Genomic DNA, 10000 nt, shown 5'->3' with positions numbered 1-10000 from the left:
CCAATTGAGTGCCAGTGAATCTATCAGGAGAAATTGACATGTCAGAATTTTCCTTATCTTGCCTGCGTGGTGGCAAGACACATGTACAAGATATTCCTCCATGATCTTGCATGGTATCTTTCAGAAACTTCTTCAGTGATTATAATTTGGATAACACATTTATTTCCATTAAGAAAGAATTGAAGTCTCGTAAGGAATCATTTAAATGATGTGTTAAGGTGCTGTGGACACTGTATTGTGTGAGGTGTCTGCAGATTTACATTTAACAAGCAATGACTGTGTAACCTTGCATGTTTGTAGGAAAACTTTGTGATGCATCAGCTCGTTATGAAAAAGAAATTCAAGAAGAACCAGATGAAATTGGCCATCGCAAGGTGAAACATGATTAATTTTGTATTATGGTCGTACGTTTTCCATTAGAGTATGAAGCCGTTTTAGGATAAAATCCGCCTTCTGAGAATGGCGCAACACTTTTCCCTAAGTTGGATTATCGTATTGATATGGTGCTTTTTCTAAGTGCATCAAATGCACTTACATCTGTCATTGTTATTGAGCATGTATAGGCACTTCAAACAGTGGCTCTCAGTCTGTAAGCAATCCCACTCAGCCCATGAACGAATGAAGTAAATAATGCTATCGCCAAGGAGAGACCACAACACTGGGAACTCCATCCCCTACTCTTTGCAAATAGTGTGCTATTTCTTTAACATCCCACAGTATTGCGAACATTGAGGGGTTGTAAGACAGGGTCTTTAGTTCATTATCCCTATCCGAGAAGACTAGAGAGTCTAACCGTTCGCAGATGTCATCATCAAGGCGCCACTTCCTCCTCAGCTCAACCAAATGAGCTTACCTGTCGGCAGTTGGCAATCCAACACAACATTTGTGTGAGAATTGGGTTTCAAATCACAGATCTTTCATTTGAAAGAAAGGTGGCCCGCCCAGAATAGCTTCTCTAATTGCGGGTCGCCTAGGACTATGATGATATTGTAATGCTCATAAACAAATAAATTGAATTGAATTGAATTGAAATCCTCAAAGTGTTGAGTGGTTCATGTGATATACTGGTAAATTGCCACTCACGTCACTGTTTTAAGTCAGGAGTATTATGAAATTCAACTATTGGTGGTACAGTAGGTGGTGTAATGTTCGCTCGGGAAAGCCGGTGATCTAGGGCAAAAGGACAACAGAAGTATAATTTCTTTGTTGGCTCTGCATATTATTGCAGGAATAATTTACGCCAGCTTATGACGAGCAGTGTCTTCCTCGTCATCTAAGTTGCTCGCATATATCTTTTTTATTTGCTTGTTTTCAATTGTTTTATAAAGTACAATCGGCGGTTTAAGAGGTGTGTATTACTTTCGTACAGTAGAACATTCTCTTTTTGAACCAACAGGGTTTGTTGCAGTGCCTCATTGACCTTGGTCAAGTGAGAACAGCTCTTACCCATGTGAACGGTGTTGTTACGAGAAGGTGAGTTGAGTTGGCAATGGAGACATTTTGCAAGCAACATCTTTTGGTATTCACCAGAGTAAACTAAAACTGCTTTTGTAAAAAAAATGTGTATTTTTCTGGCTCATGTAACATAATTGTGAGCTTAGTTGAGGGTTCAATAAATGGATATTCAGTGGTATCCAAAACTAAGTTTTCCTACAGGTCACTTTTTTTGTGGTCAATCGTCATTTTGTTTTTTTTGTTTTTTTTTTTTGTTTTACAACAAAGGCCAGAGTGGGAGAAGTCCTTGAATGCATACCGTGTGGAAGCTTCCTGGAGACTGGGCCAGTGGGACTCTCTTGAAAGTTATCTTAAAGTGGTAGGCACAAACGGCTATAACAGATCCGATTAAACAGAAAGAATGGACATTTGTTATGAAGGAGTTGGCGAAGTTTTAGCCTATGCCGTAACTCGTGCATTCTTGTTATATTGTTACGGTGATTACACCACCAGCTCACATAGCTTACATGCCGCATTGTTATGCTATTCCTTGTACATGCGTATGTAATTAGCCGGCACTTATATAACTCTTGTGCAGTGTTGTTGCTTTTTCTTTTCTTATGTGTCTTCAGTTAATAAACTTGTTTCAATCCGGCCATTCAGAGATTCCGCACAACTTGTTGGTGTGGTGGCAGCACAACGGGCTCAAAGAACGTACAAAGACAGGGATGCCAAAGTGTTCTTTATTTCTAACAGTCTATCCGTATGATTTGAACCAAAGTCGTGACTTGACACAGCTCCGAAGCAATGGTCGCTTTCTTTGAATGTAACTATCACACCAATCGAAGCCTGGGAGAACAACTTGAGGTACATTCTATCCCTCAACCAAAATTTTGCCAATTATCGTCCTGTGAAAACAAAACACACGCTTCACCCCTTTGCGGCTTGACCAACGATTCCAAATCAGTTGCAACTTCAAGGAAAATAACTGCCCCTGAAACGTTAGCACACTTGGAAATGATTCTTGGACAAATCGCAAATTATGCCCCAATTAATCTAGGAACTCCATCGTAAAGACCTTTTTGTCTATTAATGGCGTTTAGCAAGCAATCCGACAAAATGATGGTTTGCAATACACTGGTTCCAATTTCTTGGACCTTGCATATATTTCATTGAAGCCTGAACAACGCCCCAAGAATTTATTTCAAAGGGTCGTTAAGCAGCGATATGAAACTGAGCTACGAACTAGAAGTCTGGCTTCCGTGAAACCTGAGATTTCTCAAGCTTTTGATTAATTTCTTGACAAACTCCAAACCATTTCTTATGCTCTGCCCATCCTACAAACCCCTGCTCATTTGTCTCTGCTTGACGTAAACCACCTCCTACGCCACGCACCTTCAAGTCTTTCTCTCCCTGCCAGAAAGCTAGTCGCCCTGATTTTCGTTCTTATTTCCTTAGCTACTGCAAGTTCCTGCCCGAGTCTGACCGTCTCTTCATCTCTAATATCCGCCAAGTAGCTGGTCTTTAACCGGACAAGGTCATTTACGATTATGAGTACATCCTTGACCAGGCAGACGGGTCATACCACTCTGAGCCACAGGTTTACGCCTCCTCCTGTCTCCATCTCCATTCCTTCGCGCTTTTTGCCGTCACCATTCCCTGCGTCTCACAATACCAGGGCAGAGACTTACATGATGAGGGCTTCTCTAGCTAAACAAATATGAGCTAAGATTACCAAAAGCACCCAAACTGCTTTGCAGGCTGATAGGCATGCACCGTTAGCTGTGGTGGGTGAGACTCGCCTTTGATACGTCATGCCAGATCTCTTACTCTTGAAGCCCTGGTGGATGAAGTTCTGGATGTTAATATTCTAGCCAGAACTCCCTTTATGTCCTACAACGACATTTCAGTCCATCCTGCCAAACGGGAGGTCATCATTGCCATCAGTGATGTAGCACCCTATGACTGTTCCCAAGCCACCACCAAGTCCACCATGCCATTGAGAGCCTGTCATCTCCTCTGTGCGCCAAATATGAACACCACCATTTGGCCGTGCAAGTTGATGCGCTTGCAGACCTCAGTAAAGACTCCACACTTGTTATCAAGCCCCAGACGGATTCTTTCTCTTCCAGTCACCACAAACCAACTAACACCTGGCCTCAAACTCACATCGTCCAAGCCGGCAGTGGTAAGTTAAGACTCCTAAACAACACTGAGGAACTTCTACTCATCCAAAAGAACGACCGTTTTTATCAATCATGCCTAGCTGTACCTGAACCACCCAGAGTCTCTTCTTCAACCCATGTCACCAACTCACCAAGGTTAACAACTTCTCCTCTTTCTGCTACTGAGTCTTTTCTGGTGGATTCAGACAGTTTAATGTCTCCCACTAAGGAAGCTGCATTCACCTCTCCTGAAGGAGATCCAAACCGTTTTGGATCAGAATATTGTTGGTTACAATGGAGCTGCCAGTCATATTAAAGGAGTTGTAAACGTGGACCTGTCGAACTCCCCCAATGCAAAGGGTGCGTCCCGCAGTATTCCCATGACCAACTGGATCTACTCCAAACCAAATTTGGCGAGCTAGAGGCACAAGGAGTGTTTATTCGTCCAGAAAATGTAAAGGTAGTGTTTAAGTACTTAAACCTATCCGTTCTGGTGAAGAAGGATGGTGGCTTCCGCTTGGTTACAGCTTTTACTGACTTAGGCCATTATAGCAAACCACAGCCCTTGCTTCAACCAGATTTAGACTCCCCCCTCCTCAAAATCGCTGGCTGGAAATACATCATCGTCATTGATTTGTCCCAAGTTTTCTTCCAGATCCTCCTTGCCAAAATGTCCATGAAATACTGTGGCGTAGTCACCCTCTTCAAGGGTGGTCTGGTCTACATGCATTGTGCCATGGAAATCTCTGGATCTGAAACAGCCCTCAAAGAACTTATGTGTCGCGTCTTGGGAGATCTCCTCTTCTTATTCTGCCGGTAATTGTCAAGTGTTACGGTAACCAATTACCAACAGAAAGATAATAACCTCGCTATTTCCATGAAACGCAATTTTTATAACTGTAAACAACAGGAGACAACTTAACTCGAGCTAGCGACTACTCATAGTACAATCTCAGTACAATTAAGTCAATACTTCTCTATGCTTATCTGACCACAGGCAAAGTACTGCCCTTCTCTTTGACTAAATCTCTTGAAGACTTCTTTCACAGTATCGCACTCCATGGAAACCAATTGCAAACTTGACAGCAGAATGTCAGAATCACTCGTCACAAAATATCACTTGGAAATCACAAACAGGGAACGAAGTCCCAAATCACAACAACAACAACAACAACCTGACTAGAAAGCCGCTTATATAAGTATCCGAAGATAGTCTAGAAGTTTCCAAAAGTAACTATTTACTGCTATTACAATAAAGTCTATTTTCAAACTTCCAAGTCACAGACTATTTTGAGTCAGTCACAGTTCTAGAAAATTCGTGAAACAACACATTGCGTGACATTGACCTTCACGAACTTTCCAGATAATTCCAATCCTTGTAACACAAGTCTCGCTTCTTCTCCTGGCCCACTCCTCAAACCTTACATCTGACTTTTCTAGCCGTAATACACCACCCTGTGAGGACCCTCACTGCCAAACCTGCTTTGCAGAGGAGCTAGCTGTTTCTCCCATGTCTGTCTATGACTTGTTATCAGGGAAAACATCCCTTCCTTTTACGAGACGCTTTGCCTGGCTTCCAGCACAACTGGACTGTCTAGACTTAAGGGTGTTCATTCCAACCTCAAACAAGGCACCCGGCTATCTAAGAAGCTGAATAACATCAAAGACGTCAAGCCTTAGCTGAACATTGTTTCCATTTCCTCATGGTCTCCTTGTTGTGGGACACAAGGAGCCTTTTGCTATGCCTCTCTAATGTATAGTCATCCCCAGCACTATCGTAAATGGCTTCCTCTCTGCCTTGCATGTAAAACTGGGTCATCCATCTTGCCACCAAATGAAACTGGTTTCCCTGCGTTATTTCTTTCCTTTAGATCTTGACAACGCTATGGATTGATGCTCTCAATGTTTCCACGTCTGCTCCCCTCTTAAGAAAGTTTCATCATGCCTTGTTGAGCAATCTACTTCTGATCCACTGGAAGCCTTTGGTATTTCCTTCGCTGCGGACGTTATAAAACACTACTGCCAGCTGGTACTCATCATCGGTGAGACTTCCACTTCCCTCACCACTTCTTGCTTACTGAATGACAAACATCGGGGTTTCCTCCAATTGTGCCTTGAGCAACGCCCGCCAACTGGCACTCTGTCACTCATAAAAGTAGACCCTGCCCCGGGCTTTGCCTCTGCACAACAACGAAACCCTCCAACAGTTAGCTTGACTGTGGAAGTCGTTCGTGTTCAAAACCCAAACAAGAATCTCGTAGTAGAGAAATGTGTTGCTGAACCTCTCCGTATTAGTCCAGAGGGTGGTCCAGTCACTTCCATTTCCTTAGCTGTAGTGACAGCCAACCTCAACACCCACATTTGTAACAGAGGACTGTCTGCCCATGAGAGGTGGCTTCAATGTGACCAATTTACTAAATCGGATCCCTTTGTACGACCTTTAACTTCGTCTAGAACAGCACTCCTTATGCCTCTATAAACACCCAGGAAGTGAGAGTTCCAAAGCCGCATGCTGCTGTCTTCGCCCTCCTGCATCTTTACAGATTAGTGATCTGGCTTACATTACCTCTGATGGCTTCAAGACTGATGCTTGTAATCGGTACCTCATTGTCTCCATCAACACCCTAAGGTGCAACGTGCGGAGATTCACCAGGTCTCAGCTGTGCTCTACTTTATATTGCATTAGGCTATCTGAGTGTTATCGTGTTCCAGACCAAACAGAGACCATGTTCAACCCTCAACGCTAAGTATGCATGACAGTATTATTGTGGCTAAGACAACCTTGGGAAGGTGTTGGAACAATAAAAGTTCCATGTATTGAACACAGAAACATGCTGTTTTGTTTGATTGTGACTTAACTTTTCAATCCACCAGGAAAGAGGTGTTGAACACTGGGACATCGGCTTAGGGAGAATCTTGTTAGCTGCAAAAGAGAAGGTGTGAATATTTTTTTTTTTAGATTCTCTTTTAAAACTTGAGGCGAACATTGTTTCCAAAAATGACAAGCCTACAAATCTGGGACTGTCCCGTTGCAAACTTGTTATAAGGACAGAGCATATGGCAGGGCCTTATTTGTACATGTAAGTCTTTAAGGAAGGGGAAAAAGGCATGGATACATTGAATCCACCATCATAACTTGAGAGAGTGACTCTTCCATTTTGTTCATGTTTTGCAACATATGCTAAGTACTGAAGTCTATTTTGAAGGAAAGAAGAGGAAGTCTAAAATTCTTGTAATCATGAATGTTGCTGTTATTTTGCAGAGGACAAAACACAAAACTGCTAACACGAATCATGTTTATGTAGTGTGATGGTTTTCCTCTTTAGATATGTTGTTTTATGGGGTTGGCATTGCGACAGCCTCCTCATTACTTTTCATGGCGCAAACTGTATTCCAAGTGAAGCTATGATCTTCGCAGTTATGAGCGCAATTTTTGCTATTGCGTAGAGAAGCCTGAAAAATTCAGGACTTCAACGGGGTTTGAACCCGTGACCTCGCGATTCTGGTGCGATGCTCCAACCAACTGAGCTATGAAGCCACTGACGTCGCACCGGAATCGCGAGGTCACAGGTTCAAACCCCGTTGCAGTCCTGAATTTTTCAGGCTTCTCTACGCAATTGCAAAAATTGCGCTCATAACTGCGAAGATCATAGCTTCACTTGATTTCATATCCACAGTTCATATATGATTCATTTCATATACCATTTCATCATTGAAACTGTATTCCACGGCCATACTTGATACCAATGGTAGCAAACGTGATCCTTTCCATTTTCAGAACGAAAAAGAATTTGGGCGTCAACTGAGAATAGTCCGAAGCCAACAGATGGGCTTCTTGTCTGCTGCAAGCATGGAATCTGGCTCTTATCAACGGGGTTATGAACATATTGTGAGGTACACATAAAAGTTTCCTCATATGTTCGTAGTTTTCGTCTCTTTCTTTGTTTTTTCAATGATAGGAGGAATTATAATATTTTTGACAGAAACTCAACGGTAATAGAATTGCCCTAGCATTATGGGTGTTTTGGGGAGGAGCAATATTTCAAGTTTGACCCTGTCCAAGATTTTTCGATGGTGATGTGATCAAGCAGTCATACAAATGATCATTATATTATGTCCGGAAATGCAGCTGAATGAGATCCATGTTCTGTACCTCAAGCCTTATTCTCAAACAAGTTCCAATAAGCTGCTAAATAATGTCACTGCGTAAGTGAGCATTTGATTGAAAATCTTAAAAAACCCAAGAGCAAATCCTTTTGCCTTGACGAAAATTGCTAGTTACAGTAGCTTTAGGACCAAAGGGCACTGCCTTTTTTTTATTTTATTACTTGTGCAACTCACTACTTGCTTCTCTGCTGTAAACTCATTGCTAAAACCCAAAAAATACCGTTGTTTTTTTTTTTGTTTAGTGCTCTTGTTGTCAATGTCGTCATATAAATTATGCTTAAGCCCGGAATATCTCTGTTATTATCATGCCAGGATTGTGCATCCTACAAAGATAGGATAACTTAAGGACATTTTCTTATTATCTTGGCCTCAGGCTTCATATGTTACGTGAGTTAGAGGAAGCTGTGAAGAGGCGCTTTCGTGTTGCCTCTGATGGAGAGGAGGCTGAAGGGCTGGCTGAAACCTGGGAATCACGTCTGCATATCTCCCAGGTAGGAAAGATTGACTGCGGCACAAGTGTAGCCTTGGGTAATAACTAAATTATCTGTGACACCACCAAATGTTACAGTTCTGGCAACTTGAGCTTCACTGGCTGTTGAATAAATGACTATGTCTTGCCCTAATCTTGGCATATTTGAATAATAAAAAGGATGTCCTCTTTAAAAAAAAAAGTGTGAAAATCTCACAATCTATGTATAAGCAAATTAGACTAAAATAACATGATGCTTGGCAGAGAACAAAAACACAACATCAGCACATCTCCTTGGTAGGAAAGAACATCTGTCTCACAAGGGAGAAAGAGCCATATTGGATCAGCATATGCACGTAAAGACATGATGTTTATTAATAATTAAAAACAAATCTATGTTTAGTTGAAAAAAACCCAATGAATTGTGAAGTTGTTTACTGTAGAAATGAAAGTGGAAAATTGCTACTGAATGTGAGCGATTTACAGGCGTTTAGGTTGGTTGGGTGGCAATTTGTCTAAACTTAACGGTTATGATAATGATGATGATAGTGTCTCCCTAATTGTCGTTGCCGAATACAGCAACGGCACAGCTCAACAAGATTCAACCAAAAGCATACTATGGCGGCTCTTGGTGCTTCTATATGGTCCATGTGTGACCTTTTGCTGAGAGAGGAAAACCGGAGAACCCGAAGAAAAGCAGAGTGGAGAACCAACACATTCTCAACTCACTTATGGTGTCAGGTCCAGGTATGAACCTGGACCACAGTGGTGGGAGGCGAGTGCTCTCACCACTGCAACAACCCTGGTTCCCTGATGATGATGATGGGTGTGGTGGTGGTGGTGGTCAACCGCATTTGTTGGTTGTTTTAACTTTAAGTGCTTCAGCAGATACTATCAGTTTTGTGTTTCTTGGCTTTACTCTCTCAAACCAGACATCGTTTCGTACAAGGGAGCAGATACTCAATTTGCGCCGCGTTGTTTTAAAACTCCTGCCAAGGTATGTGTGTAAGTGTATAGAGTCAGTTATTCATGGAGTAAAAATTGGCTTTTGCAGTGGGGAAGAGATATGATCAGAATTAATGGCTTGACGTGTTCACTTCATCAACAAGGACGACTTTTCCGTACTGAGCATGCGCACAAGGTTTGGAGACCATCATTTTTCAATGTGCGTGTGCTCAGAATGGAAGTTGTGTTCGTCCTCCGACGTAAAAGTCTGTACTTCATGTGGGATATACTACGAACTCATGCATTTGTAGGCATGGTGATCAGCTCCCATGTGGCTTGATAGGTCACATGGTATAGCAGTGCCATGGAGTCCCACAGCCGTTGGTTTGAGTCCTTTCAAGCCTGGGTTTGTTAAGGGTTTCTTTGCAAATGTTTAAGTTGCTCTTAACCACTATGATTATTCTGGGTTAGAGTCATCACGACTGCAATGCAGAATATAGGAAAATCTTTAACATTTTTTCCCTCATTAGCACGCTGGCTATCGTTTTCTAATCAGTCAGCCAAGAGTAAAGTACTGAATATTGAACGTGCATTGCATATAATTATTAATGGCCTATTTCTGTACATTTTAATGCGATATGTCAAGATAATCTCTGAGTCGTGATGCCATGAAAATTCGAAATTTGGTGGCTAATAACTGGCTCGTTATCAAAGGGAAAAAACTTAAAATTGGAGGTTAACCTCCAAGTTGAACAAGTTCTTTTACGTTTTGAAGTCAATTTGTAAATAGCATAATGCCTTGTGTGAGAAGACTCGTTTG

General features: G+C 42.0%; 1 protein-coding gene across 1 annotated transcript in view; it reads left to right on the top strand.

Annotated features, from left to right (window-relative positions):
• The window catches only part of LOC138003486 (serine/threonine-protein kinase ATR-like), a 118266-nt gene that overhangs the window by 65707 nt on the left and 42559 nt on the right, over positions 1-10000 (top strand). The window contains exons 27-33 of the mRNA XM_068849583.1: positions 301-374; positions 1397-1473; positions 1723-1813; positions 6474-6536; positions 7378-7493; positions 8140-8257; positions 9168-9232. Coding sequence (XP_068705684.1) covers positions 301-374; positions 1397-1473; positions 1723-1813; positions 6474-6536; positions 7378-7493; positions 8140-8257; positions 9168-9232 — 604 coding nt within the window. The remainder of the gene's footprint in view (positions 1-300; positions 375-1396; positions 1474-1722; positions 1814-6473; positions 6537-7377; positions 7494-8139; positions 8258-9167; positions 9233-10000) is intronic.

This window comes from Montipora foliosa, chromosome 5 (assembly GCF_036669935.1).
Source record: "Montipora foliosa isolate CH-2021 chromosome 5, ASM3666993v2, whole genome shotgun sequence".
In the NCBI taxonomy this organism is placed as follows: domain Eukaryota; kingdom Metazoa; phylum Cnidaria; class Anthozoa; order Scleractinia; family Acroporidae; genus Montipora; species Montipora foliosa.
The sequence above is the reverse complement of the archived record's forward strand: the minus strand, read 5'-3'. Positions and strand labels throughout refer to the sequence as shown.